General features: G+C 33.8%; 1 protein-coding gene across 1 annotated transcript; it reads left to right on the top strand.

Annotated features, from left to right (window-relative positions):
• The first annotated feature begins 1,960 nt into the window (after positions 1–1,960).
• Positions 1,961–21,893, top strand: LOC126740384 (uncharacterized). Its single transcript, XM_050446372.1, has 6 exons — positions 1,961–2,125; positions 4,948–5,070; positions 5,251–5,544; positions 7,753–7,961; positions 11,282–11,503; positions 21,339–21,893. The coding sequence occupies exons 4-6, from the start codon at positions 7,910–7,912 to the stop codon at positions 21,554–21,556; spliced, it is 492 nt and encodes a 163-aa protein (XP_050302329.1). The 5' UTR covers positions 1,961–2,125; positions 4,948–5,070; positions 5,251–5,544; positions 7,753–7,909; the 3' UTR covers positions 21,557–21,893.
• Positions 21,894–21,956: the final 63 nt, after the last annotated feature.

The following is a 21,956-nucleotide window of genomic DNA, read 5'->3' as shown; positions in this document are numbered from 1 at the left end:
TCAGTAGATTCATCAACAAGCAACGAGAATTTTTCTTTTTTCAGTGTGTCTACTAAAGTTTCAAAGCTTACTTTACCTATTACATTATTAATTATTGCAGTACACTTGGTTCTGCTACATGATAGTCTTGATACTTGGGAAGAGTTCATTCCAGAATTACATATATCAGACAAATGATCCGCTACATTGATAGGAATATTGTGTTCTGTAATAAAGCCCGCTATTCTTATTTCATTTTATTTAACAATTTTTTCATTAGTTTGAAACGCAAGTTCTTATGCAAATCGGACTGGTTTTTTAAACTAAGAAGGTTTTTTTTGTTTTTTTGAAACGTTGTGTTTTTTTACTGCCCCAATAAAATTCTTGTTACAAACTTTGCATTTAAAATAAGTGTTACCTAGAGTACTTCTCTGAATCCAATGCTTAAAATCATATGTTGCTCCCAAGTTGAACTATATTTGTGAGCATAGCATTTTTTTTTCTATGGAGTTTCTTCTGCATCATTGGTGTCTGATAAATTAGAATCAGATGAGTCCAAAGCGGCAGTAGATGGAACCGGCAGAGGAACTACTGCCAGGCTTTATTATGTTTGAATCTATTTGCTTTTCGACAGGTTTAAAAAACCGTTTCATGATATTAAATATTTTAATAAAATTGGTAATCTAAAAAAACATAAAAAGCCATACATAAGTAAATCTGTTATCTATCATATTCATTACTTTCCTTTTATTTTACAAATTTCAAAATGCACAATCGAAGTATATATATGTAATTTTAATAGAATAAAAATGAAATGACGGAAACCAAAACATGCGTACGACAAATTTTCTGGTATATAAATCGCGCGTAAATCTCAGATCCCAAAATACGCGAACCGCAAAATGTGGTATAAGTTCGGGAATGTAGTCATTATTGGAGATCTGGTAACTGAAAAATTGTTGAAAATATTCAAAGTTGATGAAATTTTTAAAATCACCAAAAATTGCCATTTTACAAAAAGTTTTTCACCAATCACCAGGTTCATCATAAAATCACCAGATCTGGTGAAATTTCACCAGACCTGGTAACAGTGACGGCATGTGTGCTCAAGTCATTCGCGAGAAGCAACGCATGTGGCGAGAAGCTACGAAAGCGCCGTCCACACTGCTCATCGCATGCGTGTGTAAGTCTGTACGCGTCTTTAGATATCCACTTTGTTGTTATGTTTTAATAGGACTTAGCACGTAACGTGCCAGAGTGCGAAAAAATATTACCCTTATGCCCTCGCATCTTGCCCTTAGTAAGAAAAATCTTAAATTAAATGAGTGCAGTTAAAAGTTAATTATCTTGTTTGTTTTGGTCAAATCAAAAATTATTAAAAAAAATTATAAAATGTCAAAGTCAACGTCAACATTTCCATCGCACCATTCCACCAAACCGAAAATGCGATGGACCAGTGATTGCCATCAGCCGATCATTGATGGACCCATCATATAATAAAGAAACGTGATGTGATGGAAAGCAGATAATTTAGAAATAACAACTTTTGCTTATAAGCGGTGGATCGACTGTTGAATTTAAAAACGCGCCCTATGTATTACTTTACGTAAATGTCAGTAAGTGTCAAGTGCAGTCGCAAAGTTTAAAAGTATGGCGCGTTTAACTGAAATTGAAATTTTGATGATGGTAGGCCGAAGTTTGCGATCTGTAATAAGTACCCGAAGAGGCCTGATTTTTCCGGACAATTCTTTAAAAAAGTTTCATATAAAGATGAGCCAGCATGAATAATTTCCCGTGGTTTACCCGGCAATGTTTTCGTACTTTCCCATTCGTTTTTATGACATTGTTGGTAATAGTTTGTGGGAATAGTATCCGCGAAACTCGGTTTTCCCTCGCTTGAAAATTTAATATTCACTTTATCTTTAGTGTGCATAAATCCTTATTAAATTTGGCAACGACGCGACGCCTGGCTTCATCGGGTTAAATTATACCACACTAACATTATTGACACGCGTGTTTTCCGTTTACGAATTAGATTATTATTTAATGTTTTATCCATGGAAAATGACTGCTGTACGCAGTACAAATGCTAGTGCTAGTTTATTATTCGCCGGACTGTTCGTTTTGCTGCTATTTATTCATGCAGGTTAGTTTAATTAATTTCAATAATTATTACTGGCTTGGTATTAATATGCTACTAATTAAAGCGAACCATGTAATTTCAATTTGATTCCATTTAATCTTATCACTCTGGCAAATCACAAACGAATATAAAATAAAACACAACCATATAGCGCCATCGCATTATCGGCGAACTAAAAAGGTGTTGCACAATGTTGCCACTATTATTCCGGTTTCTGGTGAATTTTTATTTTATTATATATAACCCTAAGTAACGAAAGATGGGAGTTCCACTCACTCACGCACACTTTACACTGGTAACCACAAAACAAATATGTAGGTAACACTATTATTTCGAAAAAATGCAAAGAGCCCTGACTACTGTCGAGCACTGGTGTGAGGAAGAACAACTAAGGGTAAATCCCACAAAAACTACTCTGGTTTCCTTTACCAAAAGAAGGAAACTAGAGCCCATCAGAAACATAAAATTTTATGGAGAAAATCTGCGACTTGAAGACGAGGTCAAATATAACCCTGGATAAAAAACTCAGCTTCAAGAAGCATGTAATCCAGGCTACAAATAAAGCCACGAAAACTCTTATGTACTGTAAGAGAATGTTCGGTAGATCATAAGGACTGTCACCAAAAATGGTACATTGGATGTACACGACAATGGTTAGACCCATCATTACATACGCAGCACCTATATGGTGGCATGCGGCAGAAAAGAGGACTGTAATAGAGATACTCAACAAAACACAACGAATAGCATGTCTGGGCATAACAGGAGCGATGACAACAACGCCGACTGCTGCCCTAGAGAACCTGATAGGACTAAGCTTGCTACACTTAGTGGTACGGGCTGAAGCTATATCGGGGGCGAAAAGACTGCTGTCAAATGGCGCAGATGGGCACAATGCCTTATTTGACAAGATACAAGACCTTGGGCGCCTGGCCTTAAGAACAGACAGAACCAAGGTCACATACCTAGACAAACCTTTTGTCATCAAAGAGAAAAGGGGACCACTGGACGCAGAAGCGAACAGGCTCAGGCAAAGAGGTTACTCAGTATGGCACACGGCAACCAAACGATCCAAGATCGGGGTAGCTGTGGGCATGGTGGAGGACGAACAACAGGGCAGACAACTCATGCTAAACCCGGGCTTGGAAACAACAAATTTACAGGCAAGCATAATAGGAATACAAACCTGTGTCCAACTGATGAGAGAAGGGCTGCCAAGAGGCAAAACCTTCGCAATTTTCACAGGAGACCAGGCTGCAACACTTGCACTACAACAGTTCGAGACTAAGTCAAGGACTGTGCAAAGCTGCTGGGAGGATCTCAGGAAGCGCAAAATAGGCCAGAGATAATCCTAGCAGAGAATAAGGCTGCAAGAAGGGCTATCCAACTTGCAACTCAGGGAGCCAGCAGCAGCCTGGTAGGCCCTGAACCAACATGTTGTGTCAACGATAAGACCTGGAAGAGGGAAATCGGCAACTGGCTAACAAACCAGAACAAATCCTACTGGGAACAGCTGCCAAAGATGGAACAATCCAAACAACTTATAGGCAGCCCACCCTTCAAGAAGAGTGAGAACCTACTGGGCCTCTCCAGACAACAACTGCGAAGGGTCGCGGGGCTATTTACAGGCCATGCGCCCAGCAGGAAACACCTGCATACGCTAGGGAAATCAGTTATCTCGCTATGTAGGGGATGCAATGAGGAGGACGAAACAACTCTTCACATACTGTGCTTCTGTGAAGCATTTAATCAAACCAGGGCAACATTCCTGGGGGAAGAGAAACCCTCACCAGAGGGTATAAGAAATCTACCACTGGGCACAATCCTGGACTTTCTTGAAGCTACAGAATTGAACCTGTGGGACTAAACATATGGGACACAATAGGACTGCTTCTTAGCAGACCGCAGTGTAGGGAGCCACAAGGCACCACCCAGCGGTGGAGTTTTAGTGGGTATAGGACGAAACAGACTCGACACTGAGTCCCACACTACTAGGGGCGGCGTCGCGTAACCAGTGTTGTTAAAGAATTTCTCCACCGACCCCAAAAAAAAAAAAAAAAAAAAACACTATTATATCAATCTCGTTAAACTTAAAGTTTTGTCTTAAAATCTGACAGCTGTCAATGTCACCTGTCACTTGCTAGCTGATATAACCGGTCCATGTGAAGGGTGGTTAAAACCGAAAGTAAATACCGCTTCATACAAGCCAATACAATCAAGTGCTTCATACAATATTTGGTATTTACCGAGAAACGTCAAATGACATCACTGATTTAACCGCCATTAACCGTGCTTAGGAGGAAAGTTATGGCGGTTGACAGCTGACGAATAAAAAAATTCGAAAACGGATTGTATAAACAAACAAAAACTACTATAATATTATAAAAAATGTAATAGGCTCAATATTTTGTGAGTGACAACAAACTGTCACTCACAATGTTGCCAACTTGTGTTAATAATATTTATAACGTTGACAGATTGTGGGACGTTTAAACGATAAACGTGTTCTATTCAAAATAGGGAAGTTAGCATGTTTTTTTATGGAAAATTTTACATATTTTTTCATTTTTTAATTTTACATGAAATTCTAAGAAATTTGAGGGATCACACGCCATGATTTGATTACATAGTTCTCAAGGTATAATCAGAAGTTTCAACTGCTTATATCTGGAAAACCGTTTTATGGAAGTATGTCATCTGCAAAATTTTCAAAAATGTAATATCCCATTTTCCCATTTAAAATTCAGAATTTTTTCACAATTATTATTTTAACCGCAAACTATTTATAATTGATAATACAAGTATGTTTAATTTGAAATTTTTAGGGCAAGCGTTAGTATGTATCGCGTGTCACGAAACCACATGCCATAATACGAGTTTATGGAAACGAATTCCCGACTGTGAGAAAGATTACGGAGAGGACACGGGAGTGTGCTTCAAAAAAGTTTGTACGTAAAATTTACGGATTTAATAAACAAACAAATTCTGCACCCTACCTATGTTCATTAATTCGGCAAGTGTCAAAAACGTCAATCAAATTTTGACAGTTGACACATGACAAGGCAATACGACGTTCTATAGGTGTGAAGTGGAAAAATTTAATTTGAACTTATATTTTCTTTTTATAGTGCTACTAGATGGCGTTAAGGTGATAAGAAAGGGATGCGTCGCCGCCAAATCTCTCCCTGGCCAATCACCGAATTTCACCTTTGACTGTGGAAGTTTGACTAATCCAAAAAGTGTTTTTTGCGGCACTTGTAACGATAAGGACGAGTGTAATTCGGGTTATCTCTCACACAGTTCGTACACGTTGATTATGGTTTTTGTTTTTTTCAGTTTTGTTTTTGAATAAAACTGTGTTTATTATACAGTGAGATTCTAAAATGATGATTTTTTTAACTAGGACTTTGTAGATATTGTATGTAAGTAGTTGTGATTATTTATGGATCTGATTTTAGGCGAATTTCATTTTTATTGATTTACTATGTATCTTTTTAATGTAAGTAAAAATTGGATAATCTTTTCTGTTTTTATACCTATTGAATTATATAAGGCTTGTTGATTGGAGTTTTATATAATCTTTGAAGATATTAAGGAATTGACTGTCTTTATTCACCCCATATATAAAAATAGACCACCCTCAGTAAACCCCATTAAATGCCAATAAAAGGACATCGACGCTTTAATGAAGAAAAGGGGGCGCCGCCCCGACGCCAGTTTTCTATACCATCGCGAGCCATTTCTTTTTTTTGCTTGTAAGGGAAATTCTCAGAAAGGAAATAATATTTTCAAGCTTAAATAAATTGAATAAATTGAATAATATACAAGAGATTCAGATATTTAATTACGTAGAAGTGAGAATATGTATTTATTTATTTATTTATTTGCAGTCAAGACTTTCTTACAGACAGACGTGTAGCTGCCCAATAATAGGAAGGCACGTTATGTCACAAATACAAATTAAGTAACACAGTAAACAAGTTCTACATAATAGTATTTACAACTACGGAGAATTAATTCTAAAAATTACATCACAATCTAGAAAAATAATACACATGTAGTTTAATCAGGAAGGCGTCTTAGGTGTCATTTAAAGGCATCAAAGCTGAAAAAAAATATACATATTGGTACATCTAATAATTGGAGAATTCGATAATTAATTGGAAAAATACCTAGATACTACAAACGTTTGTCTATTTCGAATGATGTTAAAATTGGGTTTTTCTAGAACAGACGAAGAATCAATGATATTGTTTACAATCTTGTACATAAATATTAAATCAAAATTCCTTCGTCGGACCTTTAACGACTGCATTGTATTTTGTATTAATATAAATATAATAAGAGCGCTAGATTCTCCTTTAAAATTCTAGTCTAAAGAACATAATATTACCCAGAGCACCGTTTGTCCAATGGACATCCAAAATTAGTCCAGTTATTATCTGAATATGTCCAAGTTCAAAGAATGCATATTTATTGGACATGAATGGATTGGATTATTAGTTTAGGTTACCCGTTTGTATTCTATCTATTTTAAATTATTTTTAAATAGTGATTAAAGCCGTTTGACACGTAAGAATTTTCGAACAAAAAACAGACGATTTGTAAAGTCGTTTTTATATCACTTTTAGTTCATCTAGATGCTAGTTTATTTCGTTGTTTTCGTTGTGTATTAAAGCTGAAAGTACAAGCAGCGTTTAAAGTTCACTTTAATTCTAGTGCGTTTCAATAAAATAATATTTTTTTACTTTACAATATAAAAAGATAATAATTTCCCAAACTAAAAATGATCATTTTAGGACCTTTTATTAACGAATTACCCTTATGAGAAACCGTGCATTCACCCCTAGATTATTTCAAATGCCATAAACTTAAAAAAGACTTATTGCTCATGAGGGAGAGTCACGTTAAACAAAATGGGGTCAGGGTGTGTTTGTTGAGTTTCTATTTTTCCCAGTGGCATTTGAAAGGGCGGATAGACTTGTTAATAAACTTGTTAATTTTTGGAAAAAAAAAACGATTTTTTTGTATGAGCCAGAGCGAGACGGCCTAGTTCAATATGGTCAAATTATGATGATTAAACGTCAAAATTACCCATTTTTCAACGATATTTTAAAGCACAAAAGATGGTTTTTTGTTTTTAACATTTACATGGACGGAAAGCTTAAGAATTTAATAAATATTTGGCATAATTTTCTTTCCAATTTCAACCAGTTTTTTTATGCATTTTTGACGAAATCCTCAATCCCTCTTTTTAGGAAAAATCTGCCATAATAACACGACTTATAATGAGTGAAATCTCATTTAATATGGTCTTAAATTATAACTTTTTTGTAACTGTCAACATGAACCCTAATGTTAAAGTTCACGGCATAATTTTTTCCCAAATTTCGATCGGTTTTAAATAAGACCGTGAAATAACGAATATCTTGAGTGTATATTAATTATCTATGAAATTTTAACTGGTTTTTTAAATTAAACACTTTTGTAAAGTTGACCATCAACATCTCGCTACAAAAAACACGTTTTTTCTTGAAAATAATTATGATTCAGTCCAATGAATGAACAACAAATAACTCACACCTAAAAAAGCTCACATCACAAATTAATTATAAATTGTTATTATTCAGAAAAGTATTCAAGGATCTTCGATTAAACCGCTCGATGTATATAAAATGGTGGGAGGAGAGATGGGAAAGACGTACACATAACAAAACAACCGGGTATATTGAGCGTGCCGTAGTCATTATCTTGTTTTAGAGTTGAACGGTTTATAGAGGCTCTAAAATGGTTTTTAAGACGAGTGTTTTTGTGGTTTTTGCCCTAGTTATACAAGAAGGTAAGTCATAGTTTACTCATTTACTATAAGAGCCTCAACCTTCTGGGGTAAATTCGCTTCTTAGTCAAGTTAGAAAATGCCTAAATTATTTAAATCAAGTCGAATTCATAGGTGAATTTTAGATAATTTTTTTTATAAATTAAATACAAATTAGGCAATTAAATATTAATTGGTGAAAAAGTTACAGTAAATTAATTGGTCAATTTAATTTTGAGATTAGAGAACAAATTTGATAGTTGCTGTGAAACTCGAGAGAAATTTAAATTAAGTTGAATTAATATGAAATCGCACGTTTTATTATGAAGAGCTTTCTCAAAAGAAAACCAATAATTAATTGGTGATATTTGCTTCAAAATATTTAAATAATAATTTAAATTTAAAGTCATACAAAATATATATTGTCTATAATAAATTTCGTGAAATTTGTTTAAAAAAAAATTTATTTAAATTTGAAAATTCATATAAAATTTATATCAAGTTGAATTAACATATAACTGCACGGTTTATTACACACGAGGCACTAGTCATTTAATCGTATTTTTGGTTGAAGCTAAATTTAAAAATTCACACAAAATGTAACTCAAGTGGAATTTACACACAAATATACCTTTCGTTAAATACGGAAACTTCTTAGAAGAAAACCATTAATTAATTGGTCATATTTGTTTGAATTTGTTATATAAAAAAATAAAAATTCATATTTAAAAATATAAATCAAGTTAAAATTTACATTAAAATAATATTTTACTATTATAGTTAATTTAGTTAGTCATTTATTTTTTCACTTTGTCTCACGAAAATTCCTACAAAATTTGAATTTTACTACCATCAGTTAATTTGTCTTTTTTGTTGTTTTTTTAAAATAAATTGCTTAATAAAAATTGGTCGAATTACAAAAAAATTAAATCCAGTCGAATTGTCTTTAAAACAGTATGGTATGTACCATATATTAGGTTTATATTATATGAAGAAGACCAGCAATTAATTGGTTATTTTTAATTTGAGAAATTACTTTTTCTTTTTAAACAATTTAAGTTAACGCTTGAAAATTTAAAGAATAAAGAGGACCACCGGTTAATTGGTCAGTCCTCTTAAGAGATGTGATTGTTTCTTACACATTATTATTTATTAAGTTTGAAAGACCACTCAAAATTCAAGTCATTAAATTCTGAGTGTTGTGCACATTCCGGTATTAGATTTGTGCGTTTCCCTGCATACTGGACAGAATGGTTCTTCTTTGCATTCTTTGGACTGATGACCTTCTTTTCCGCAATTAAAATAACAACTTCTGCGATCTGGCCCCTTACGCTCTTCGATCTGGTGATCATATAACCAGCACCTTTTACATCGATCACTCTTGGTTCCATTTTACAATTTGATAAGCCTATACGAATATATGGATTTTGGGTGAATACGTGAACCTTGTCTTCTGGTATTGAAATAGTGACAGTCAGGGTATGTCCAGAATTTGGCCTAAGATTTCCAATAATACAATTTTCTCTATCCTGCCAACCGATCCTTCGGTCTATTGCCTCAGCCACGTCCTGTACCGTCACTGTTGCATCTATCCCCCGAATATGGTATGCTTTTTTTTAGCCCCGTGGGTGCCTCTTGTAGTTACTTTCATTTTTGTTGACTCTACGGCTGCTTTTACAGATTTCATCGCTTCTTGATTCTTATCCATAGTTATAAGGACCTTTCCGTCCTTGGTTTCTCTAATATGTCTAATACTTTCGACATCTTTTGTATTTTGAACTAGGTCCTTTATGGTTTTCACCGCTTCCAGGTAGCCATTATTTGGTTTGCTGATGATTAGGGCGTATGGTGTTGGCTCACGTTTGGTGGTTATTTCTTGGATATTTTCCATTTCTTGTTTTCTCCTAGTCGTGTAGATAAACACTTCCGTTCCCGATTCAAAAAATAAACACTCTACCAGTTTTCTAAACTTGTCCAGGGTCATACTGTTAACATGGTGGAGTGCAATCTGCCCGTCGTTTGATGTTTCTTCTCCAACAGTTTTTAGCGAGTTCCATAGATCTTCTTCGCTCGAAATTTGGGATAGTTTAATTATTTTTTGCCTAGTTGTGTCTTGTCCTTGATCAGTCTTAAGTTTTGTAACTTGATCGATTACCGTATATTTCTCGTTGGTGTTAGCAATTTCTCGAAATCTATATCTGTATCGATTTTGTATCCCTAGAGTCATATTTGGATTAGTGGGTTCGACTATTACCACTTTTGATGATTTACCACTAGAGAAGAACATTTCATTCATTCTTATTTGAGAGAGAGTTTAAATTTAAAAATGAAGTTGAATTTACATCAAAATAATTTGTAATAAAGACCAACTTTTTAATGGCGAGAACAACCATTTTAAGAACTTAGAAAAAAAATTAATCAAGTCGGATTTATAATTAAAAAAAATCATATTTTGTAGTACTTAAGACGACCATTAATTTTCAATAGTTTCATTTAAATTTGAGAATTCATACGAAAAAATCAAGTTGAATTTACATTAAGATAATTCGGATATAGAAGGCAACCGTTTTAATGGAGAAGGCCGTCTGCTAATTGGACATTTTCAGTTTGACAATTTAAAAGGACATTTTCAAAACATTTAGTCAAGTGAAATTTACAGTAAAATATTATTTATTTTTTATAAATTTTGTTAGAAAGGTTGACTACCAGTTAAGTGGCCGGTCTTATATAACAATATGTTTTTTGAATAAGTTTGTTATTGATGAATTGCATAGAGACGGTCACTAGTTAATTGGTCTATTTTAATTTAAAAAAGTCGAATTTGTAAGAAAATAATATGTAATATAAATAAACCTTTTATGAATTGATTAGGGAGAGGACTACCCGTTAATTACCCTTGCTTTAATTTAAATGTTATATCAAAGAAACCATTTAAAATAAAATCATCCTGTATCATAAATATATTCGCTCCTATACTTCATAAATGCTACATTTTCGCATAGGAGGATGTTCAATTAACCTTATTTTAAAGAGTCTAAATTTATCTAACAAAACATTTTTTTTTTACTCTCTTAGACTTAAATAAATAATTACTAATCCATTCAACATAATAATGTGCCAGACGTATAGGTACCTATTGAACCCGACTAATTTTCCTATTTGCCCCTCGTTACGTCAATTAAGGCATCTTCAGGTCCCCGAACGAAGTTAATTACCGTAAATTGACGACGTGACCCGCCCACATTAACAATAAGTCACCGACAAATTAATGAATGAGTAATTTCACTGTTCACGCGATATAAACAATGTTATTACCTAGTAACTGATTATTAATTGCTATACAGGTTTGACGTTGAGATGTTGGAAGTGTTCGTCCCAGTACGATGCCACCTGTCGCGATTACTTCAACACCAGCAGGATTCTGCTGAACAATCGGCAGATGGACCCTTACACTTTTGGAAATCTACAGCCGGCCAGGACGGATCCTCACGTAACAGAGTGCGAGGGCATGCACACTTCGACCATGGGACAAATGAAGAACGTGTGTCTCAAGAGGGTTTTGACAGGTACGGTTTAAAATATATCCTATAGGAACCAAATGTTTGGATATTAGGAACCAATAGGTCTAAAAGAGTTTTGGTCCCAGATCTCACGTCCAAATTACGTGAACGTAATTTAGAGATTGAGCCCTGTGCGCATGCTCTATAGCATCTTCTTCAACTTCAACTCCGTTCAAGGTGCGAATTTTTTTGACTATGTTAATAAGAACCTCATTTCTCCCTTCAGGGAGTCCTTGTATTTCTATATTGGTATTTCTAGACATCTGGTCAATATCGTTGACCCTCCCGGAAAGCTCTTTAAGTCTAAGTCTTTTTTAAGGTCTCGTTTTCCGTTTCTAATATTTGAATTACCTTCACTTAACTTCTTTAGAGATTCCTCAAACTCCGACGCCTTATGAGAACAAAAATCCACAGACTGTAAAAGTTCATCTTGCTCAGTGCGAAAATCGCGAATTTGAGCCTTAATATCTCTCATAAAATCGATCATTTCAGCCTTAAATCCAATATCAGCAGTAGAATGACCCATCCCAGTTGGGGCATCGATTGGACTTTGACTTACAGGATCACCGCTGCCGTGGCAACTTGAACATTTCCACAAAATGCCCAGTTCCAATTCCCATGATCGTCGACGTTTGGAGCAATTTTGCCAAACAGTGATTTAATGTATGATTCTCTGAACATTTTTAAAAGATTGTTGAAACTTGTACATAAAGCTGATTGAAGCCGCAATCTAAGCCTGGTAACGTCTTACAGAACCTTATGGATGATTTCCAATGATTTTGATGCTAATATAATTAATCTACCAGGAGACACAGGAAAAAGGGAAACACTTAATAACTTTTGTAATTTTCAAGATAAACAAATGAAATTTGGTATATTGTTAGAATAGTTATGAGAACATTTTTTGGCATATTCAGACGTTTTTCGTCACTTTCAGCTTAACCAGAAGTGGCACTAACTTTCTTATTGTAATTGGGACACTTGGTATACCTATTATTACGTAATTCGATAGAAAATGATTTTCTGGGAAGAATGATACTGTATTTGCTCTTAGAACATTGTTCTAAGGTTGTACGCTGTAATTGACTATCGGGAAAATCAAATGAAATAAAAATACGTATTCGACGTAAGCACCCAATTAGCAATTTTTCAAATTGCAACGCAACGTTGCATTGTTACGTTGTCTTAACCGTAGAGACGATCCCGTTTCACACCCATTTGAAAGAGATTTTTTTTGGTTGTCTCAACGTTACGCAGTGACTATCCGTTAACTTTCTAAACGCTTTTGCAACGTTTTTAGAGTTACTGATTTTCGGACGGATGGACGCCATAACGACAGAAAAATTAATTACTTTTTTAACAATAAGCTAATAGATCAAGCAGCTACTCAACAAATACAACCTTTTTTAATCCATCTTTTGAACAGCCCTTATTAATATTTTGTTTTGTAGGGTAGAGTGCTTCAAGAGTGCGCACTTAAGGTTTAATCAGGTAAAAAATCCAAACGAATTGCGTTGAAAATATATTTTTTTTAATTTATGACAGTTGATACTTAAACAACAAAATAAGGTATAATTCGCAAACTAAACATCAGTGTTTCAACAGAAAAAATTAAACTTAAAAAAAAGTGATTTTGCGCACTCTTATAAACCCGCTTTTTAAGAGTACGCGCGCAATTTTATGAACATAGGTCACATATATAAGATCCAGAATCCTCGTAGGCACTGCATTTTTCATGCCACCATTCAGCACACAATATGCACTCAGTCCAGTCTTCTGTAACAGGTTCTTTAAATGTTTCGTTGCACCCTGAACAGCTCCACATTTTCTTATAAGGCGGTGATTTTGGCTTCTTCAAAACAGCTTTTCCATTTTTCGGTGTCTGAGGTTCACAGCGCGTATTTTTTTCAAACTCTCTTCCGAAAGCTCTTGTGGTGGTGGTAGGTTATTGCCCATATCTAGTTTGACTATGGGTTTCGGTTTTTTTTCTCTTTTTCTTCAATTAGTTGGTCCTTATATGGGGAGCTGGCTTTGCTTATGTGACTTGTTGACCTGATCGTAATTGATTTGGGTAATGGAGAAATTGTTGTTAATTTAATATAAGTTGAAGATGTTCCAGGAGTGTTCGATAAATCAAATGTTTTGGCGCTACAGCAACTATTTGTTCCAAAGTTGAAATGATTGCAGATGTGTTGGAAACCAGCTCTGTAGGCTGAGGTGAATTTTTCTTAGTAGTGGAACTCTCAAGAACAACAGTTGGACTGTCAAGAACTTTGGAAGCATTTTCAGAGGCTAATTCAGAGATTTGATGAGGTTGAATATTGATTTTAGATGTTGAGTTATCAGCGACTTCTAACTGCAGAATTTTCTCGTTCTGTGACTAAAGTGGCCATGAAGTCAGCTTCAGTAAATATATCATCATTAAAGGGACATATCCCTGTCACTTTAAAACCTTCAATCGCATTCATTAAATTATCAGCTTTAAAATATGCAGGTGCAAATATTGAAGCAATTTGGTAGACCGTAATTACCCGCCTTGGATGGTTCCTCGACCATTTTTCATACTCGTTGGATTAAAACTTTTTTAACGGGCTAAAAAAACATCGGTCAAGTGGCTGCATACGGTGGCTACTATGAGGAGGAAGTGTTAATGCGATAATGTTATATTGTCGAAAAAAATCAATTGCTGCAATAGAACAATGGGAAGTGTGGTTATCCATTATCATTAGTACTGGTTGTTCCTTTGTTGGCTTAGCATGATCTCGAAAATGTGTGGCATTATCAACACACAAATCCTGATTGATGAAACTACTATCAGATACCATTCCAATTGAAGATGGCGGAGCTCCGTCCAAAAGTTCTGTCTTCATTCTTTTACGTGGATATATAAATGCGGGAGGAATAAATTGTCCACTAGCACTCATTGCACATACAACAGTAGCATTGGTTCCCCGTTCTGCGCTTAATATTTTATTGACATACCTTTTTCCTTTTGTAGAGAAAACTTTAGGGGGCATGTTTGGGACAGTTGAAAATCCCGATGCCGATCCCAGCCCTGACGACACTTGTAGCGGTGGGTTGCCTTAATGTAACATCTTTGTGCCGTTTTAAAAATCCACGCAGCCAGCCCTTGCCTGCCATTTTTGAAGTTATATTAAAACGATGTTTTAATGTGTTTTTTTCAGCGAACTCAAATGTTAGACTTCTTAGAGCTTTAGAAGTTAACCCGTAAAACATGTTGTCTATTGTTTTATTATAATTACACAACTCTTCTTCCATTTCTGCCGTTAAGGTAATGTCGAGTCTTCCCAGTTTTGTAGCTACAGTTGTCCTTCTTAGCCTGTTTCTTAACGTGCTTTCCGCCATTCCAAGGATTTTGCCACGCTTCTTTTACTTTCTCCATTTTCAATCCTCTGTCTTGCCGCCTCCATAACCACGTTGAGAACTTCGTTTTCTGCCAAACATGCTGAAACACAAGAAAAAATACGTTTAATCCTTTAAAACAAAAAACCTGGTTTGGAAGAGTGCGCGCGTACTCTTACAATATTAATGATTGCGCACTCTTACAAAATGAGCATGTTTTAAAAAGCGCCAGTGCTGTCTCCATCTTGGTTCGAAATTGTAAACAACGGTATGATTTATACGATTCTTCAAGGTGTATTGTAAACATGACCGCGAAATTCTTGAAAACTACAGTTGTGTACAATATCCAAAATGTCAAAATATAATAACAAAACAGAAAAAAATCCTTAAACTTACCTAATAACGTTATTATCGCTAACACCTTGTTGTCGACGACGTGCTCCAAAAATCGACGAGTGCGTACTCTTATTGACCGCGCACTCTTAGAGCACTCTACCCTATGTAGTTTAATATACAGGGTGTTCGCAAAAATGGACGGAATGGGCAATTCCTTGTAAAACAATATGAGAAAAAGTTTCTATAAAGCCCCCCCCTACGGTCCGGAAAGGCACAGTTTTCAAGATTCAGGGTGATACATTTTTAAAAAAATATTAATTGTTTATTAATAATAATTATTTTTTTAGGAGAACTGACACTTGTCAATGTCAAACCTCCATGCAGAAATGATTTTTTGTTTTCCAAGACACCGGTGATTTTTTTACTAAAAATTAATAAACCAGTTATGTCCAGTGGCATGTAATAAAACAGTATTTTTTTTCGGCGAAAACGAAGTGAGATACAAAAAACATACAGGAGGCAAAAAATGCTTAATCAAACAACAAATATAAAAGTTAAAAAAATGGCAGTGGCGTACATTTTTTTGCCAATCATATTTGCTAAGATGTCCCCCGGGACGCCACTGGATCTTATAATTTAAGTCTAATAATCGAGTAAATATTTTTTTTAATAATAATAAAAAAAAAAATGTATCATCCTGTATCTTGAAAACTGTGCATTTCCGGTCCCATGTTTATAGGAACTTTTTCTCATATTTTCTTACCCATTGAAATATTTCTGTCTATTTTTCGAACACCCTGTAGTGAATTATACGGGTAAAATTCCCGTATTCCAAGCACTTAATTTATAAACGGATCATAGTTTACTGGGAAAAGATGTTATTTTAGCCCTAAATAACATGCGCGCCTTAAACTTATAGCGGATTTCGAAAAAAAAAATAATAAGTAATTTTTTTTATTGGTTACATAAGAAATCCGCTGCCGTTGTCCCTGCTTGGCCTGAAGCAAGAGGAAGAACGGATGGCCTAACCTAAAATTTTAATATTTCAATGAGTGTTTGCAGTTTGTTGCCCGTATGCAGCACGTTTTTTTACAAACTTTAACTTTTACAAAAAAAAATCATAAGCTCTTCGAAAAATATAAACTCAGAATACAACGTTAACATTACATTCTGAGTTCTCATTACTGCTGTTGCTGCTATATAAATCTTAAAAAATAAAACTTTATCCTCTTCAGTCCCAAGGAATTGTTTTACTTTTTTTTGTGAAACTTTTAATAAAATAGGTTTATTAGGATTTAAAAAAAGTAAAAAAAACAAAAAATTTACAAAAAAAAAATTACTACAGAAAAAAATATGACATGTCCAGTATTTTGGACAATTGGACTTAAGTCTCTAATTATATATAACTCAAAAAAACATTGCCTCCCTGGAGAAATGCATAAATAAAGCTTACATTTCACACAAAAAAATCTTGTTTTCTTTGTACAGCCTTGATTACGGCAGCGCATATAGGAATTTTTGTTATTAACACTGCATATTGGTAGATGTTCATTACCAGTGGCATCTCCGACTTCTTGCATTTTTTAGCAGGTTGACTTGTTTCTTCATCTAATAAAGAAGTTGGATCTTGAAAACCTTTTGCTTGTGCTCCAAGGGCAATAGATTTTCCGATATACAGTTTAAATTCAAGTAAATCCATAATAGAGTTTTTTCTATCTCCACGAGCGAAGCAGTCTTGGCGGTATTCAACCCACGAATTTGTAATTGCCAAGTCCACACAATGCCAGAAAACTTTTACCCCGCCATTTTTTTGTTCGCATACAAATGCGATATTAAGATATTAGTCTTAAATATTCATTAATATACATATATGAAATTTAAATAAACAAATTGTGTTATTAGATTAGATATTAACGACGAAACCAGCATGCGTATTGTTTTGGAAAACATTGATTTTTGAAATCAATTTCTTACTGGTAAGTTGTGTGGGGTGGGTGAGGGGGGTAAGGGTAGGATTAATGAAAAACGTGTTTTTTGCAACAAATAATTATTGCCTTAAAGAAAAAACTTTGTAATTTACTAAGGAAATTCAAAAAAATACCATTTAGAAAGATTGATTTAATAAAAACTATTCAATGCCTTCCATGCTGTGTATAAGCGATTAGAAATAAAGAATAATATACAGGGTGGTCCGGTTTAAATGTCATTAATTCTAATATGTGGTAGAGAATTTAAAAAGAAATAGACTTTCATTATAACATTTTTCTCAGAAATGTTTAATAACAAAGATACAGGGTGTTAAAGTTAAGAATAATTATTTGCTTGACTTCTTATAAAAAAATATTTTATCGTATCACGAATTTGAGACAAAGAAGGACCAAGTCCCTCCGTATGTTACGTCACTGGCAATTTTTTTAAAAATTGGCTTCATCAGTAATTGACAATTTACTACAATAACCCGCATGCAAAATTTAATTAAAATTGAGTTGATAGTTTAAAAGTTACGAAAAATAAACAAATAATTATTCTTAACTTTAATACCCTGTATCATTGTTATTAAACATTTCTGAAAAAAAAATTATAATAATGACGCTTAAACTGGACCACCTTGTAGAATAATATAAATTATAGTTAATTTTCTGTAACCTGAGACACTAAATTATTTATTAAATTAATTTTTTTCTTTTAAGGCAATAATTTTATGCAATAACAACGTTTTTCATCAACACTACCCGTACACCCCCCACCCACCCCAAACAACTTACCAGTAAAAAATTCATCTGCAAAAACCCTGTTTTTTAACATGATACACATGGACCAGAGAAGTTCTTGTTTTATGTTATACAGTATATTTGTTTCATACAATAAATTTTAATGTAAATTTGACTGAACGTTTTAAATTTTAATAGGTAGATAACCTCCTTAAAATAAGTCTATAGAAACATTTTGATCCCTGTATATTATTAATGAAAATAAAACTAGACCCGTTTAAAGTTTTTCTTGAAAAAATCACTAAAATCCATTCATAAAAGGTCAAGATAATGAAATTCTTAGTCCAGGAGTGCCTGTAAGAAACAAAATAATTTGTCTTTTATTTCCAAGTAACACATCATATATTATTAAATTTTTTTCTTGGTTATTAGAATTTAAATTACTAAACTGTGAAATTATAATTTACAAATCCAGTTTTTAAACTTGATTGCTACACCTCAAATATTTGATTAAATTCTACTGAAAAATCACTGTTTTTGGTCCAAATTATTCAATCTAATAACGCTGTTTTGAAACTAAATATTTGTATATAAAATTATATTAAATTTAAATAAACCGTGTTATTAAATTAAATATTGAATATATATTTTCTGCAAATACATTGTTATTTATCAACGCAACCCTTACCCCCCACCCACCCCAAACATTTTCCTAGTAAGAAATTCTTTTGTAAAATCACTTTTTTTCGTCCATATTATCCAATCAAATAACAGTTTTTGTATTAAATATTTATTAATATACATATATATAATAATATTAAATTTAAATGAACAAATTGTGTTATTAGATTAGATATTAATGACGAAACCAGCTATTATTCATGAGTATTATTTTGGAAAACGATGATTTTTTAAAACAATTTCTTACTGATAAGTTGTGTGGGTAAGGGTAGGATTATTAAAAAACGTTTTTTTTGCAAAAAATAATTGACTTAGAGAAAAAACTTTGTGATTTATAGTAAGGAAATTCAAAAAAATACCATTTAAAAAGATTGATCTAATAAAAACTGTACAAAACTTTCCATGCTGTGTATAAGTGATTAGAAATAAAGGATAATATAAAATAATATAAATTATAGTTAATTTTCACACATGTCCACTCCTCCCATAGAATGGTTGTAACTAGTGACAGAGTTTGAGTTGAAGGTACTTATTATTTTTCTTGTCCCATCGGCGTACTTCTGTTACTGGCGCAGAGCTTGAAGATGTTGATGCCATTGTTACTGATCTATTGTCCATCTATTTCAGAATGGTCATTTTTTTGTCTTCTCGCACAAACTCATCAAAGGAACCACGACCATTCGAGAGGAGCTCTTTATCATTTTTTATTTTGCTCCTAAGATCTCGCGGAGTTCATAATTGTCCCTGTTCCCAAAATTCCTTTTGTTAGTAAATGATCCAGTAACTTGACTGAAATAAAGTAACGATCAAAATAAATTATGTGCCCTGGCGACAAATCTTCTGAAAGCTTCTTTACAACCGATCCACCTATTCCCAAATTTTGATCGGGAGAACCATCTGGCCAAGTTTTCGCACCTTGATAAATCATAAAATCTAAAACCAGTCCGGAAGGTGTAGCTAAAACAAAATTTTTGAGTCCTACTGGATTTGGCTTGTTTTAAACGTACTGTCGGAGAGCAGTAGTGCCTGTGTCGATGCTCAATTCTTTACTCCTTGGTAAAGTAATACACTTTTTACGAATCGCATCGATGATAGGTTGAACTTTCCATAGCCGATTTGACTGATTTACCTCATTTGAAACACTAAGATTCTTGTAGAAAATTTCTTAATTTAAAAATACGGTCTCTAGGTAGCTGAGTAATGCAAGATATTTCAATTCCCTTCATAAAATACAACCGCAGCCGTGGAAGTCCAAAAATGCCCATTAAAATATGTATTCCAGTCAATATTCGATATTCTTTGTCTGTTAACTTAAGTGATTTGTTTTCATTTGCTTGCATGGCACGAATATTACTTTGTTCTGATAAATTTTTCCAAAAATAATCTGGAAAGTATTCATAAAAATAGTTCAGGCGTGTCCAATACTCATTATCATCTTGTAACTGCCATTCCGGATCAAGGTAGACATCTTCTCGACTTTCAAAAACATTTCTTTTCCATTTTACTTCTGCGGTTTTATTTTTTGTTTGCTCCTGGAGAACCTGCTCTCTTATTCTAGATAAGGGAACATTATCGTCATCAGACTCCTCTTCAATGGTATCAGAAACCGAATCTGCGTCTGCCGGCGACGGCTCGTCGTCTTCATTATCATTTGCCTCAATTGATTCACTGTTTTCGGCGGTGATTTCCTCATCATCATCGCTCAAGAAGAAGTCACTGTCATTTAGAATCTCTTCAAGATCTTTATCCGTCAGTGGTTGCATACCACTTTAAAAAAAAAGACGAAAAAATAACAACAATAAAATGTTTGGGTAAAAAGTAAAAACTTGAACCAAATACAGTCCCGACGTCCAAAATACTGCACAAAATTAAAAGCCGACCACTCTGTACAGCGACGTTACATTTTTTGTACGTATATTTGTTGATTTACTAAATAGCAGTCAATATATTTGATTTTAATCAGTATTTTATCAAAACAATCGAAAATAATGCAAATATTATACCATTGTTTTCAAACTGGTTAATCACTTGTGTACAGAAAGGCTATAAAGTAGGATATAGGAACCATGAAGGAAACCATTTACAAAAAGTAACTTTAAATATGTAAATTTTAATACAAACCTTTTCACTGCTATATTCCGCCACTTCTATTGATTCTACACAATCCATATCAACTTCAGGTGAACTAGTTGTAGGTATTTTTGCTTACATTGCAAGTATTTTTTTGCGTCTGTAGTAAGTTGCAGAAGTCTTTATATTTCTTCATTTTTTTTTAAATAATAAATCCCAATAATTCCAAGCAAAAAATGAATTATAAAAATAAAAAAATACATTAAGTAGGTTATGTTAAATTGAATATTTATTCTTCCTCTTATTGTCTCTACCTTTGTTTTTCATCTTCTTCCTAAAACTCTTCACATGTCAAAAAGCTCCCTTTACTGCGAAAAATGGTTAAAACAGACGATCAGGCAACGTAATACCCTTTCGCTAACGTTGTTCTTGTTACTGCGTTTTTGATTTGAAAAATTGTACACGTCTACACGTCGTTGTTTTAAGGGTAAATTACTACTGCTACCATCTATAGTAAAAAAATACATTGTAAAAATAGTACAGTTTTACAACAGTTGCGATACAGGTGTAGTTTGGTCGAAAATAAACCTCGTTACAAAACCAACTAAATTTTGCACTGAAAACAACATTGCAACTAGTAAAAATAAGAGTAATCTCAACTTAGGTTCTTTTTTCCTTAGTTCCACATGGACCAAACGAAGTAATCAGAGAATGTCGCATGGTGCATCAGCAAATGAAAGTGGGAGCGTGTCCTGACGAGTTGCTCAACTCCCCTGCAAGGAACATGGAATTCTGCGGGAGTTGCGAACATGACGGCTGCAACTCCGCTCCAACTGCCACCGGAGCACTACTCGGGGCCCTCATGCCCACTTTCTTACTATTGATTCTTCGGAAGTGATTCTACTGTTTACTTAATGACTGAAAACGGCTTCCAGAATTATATAACTGTACTAAGAAATGTAAATAATATTGTATAAAGTTGCGGTCCAAATTGGGTGACCAAAGATGCATTAATAAATATTTATAATTCCCGACATCACTTTGTATATAGCAGAGATATTCTTATATGAACGCACAATGCTACTGTACATAATATTTTCTCGTTATTTATTGCTGTTGTGCGTGATCATGCGTGAACTGTGCTTTTGGCAATGAACCACTAAAAATGTAATTTTTTTCGCCTCAAGGTAATCTAACTTAATAAGAAAACAATAAATAATTTTAAAAATCAATAATCGGCTTTTTATTAGAAGTTTTTTTGTCAATTGCTTAACAATGAGGGTATATATATAACCCTC

This window comes from Anthonomus grandis, chromosome 9 (genome assembly GCF_022605725.1).
Source record: "Anthonomus grandis grandis chromosome 9, icAntGran1.3, whole genome shotgun sequence".
Taxonomy (NCBI): Eukaryota; Metazoa; Arthropoda; class Insecta; order Coleoptera; family Curculionidae; genus Anthonomus; species Anthonomus grandis.
Note: the sequence above shows the minus strand (reverse complement) of the source record. Positions and strands in the feature narration are given on the sequence as shown.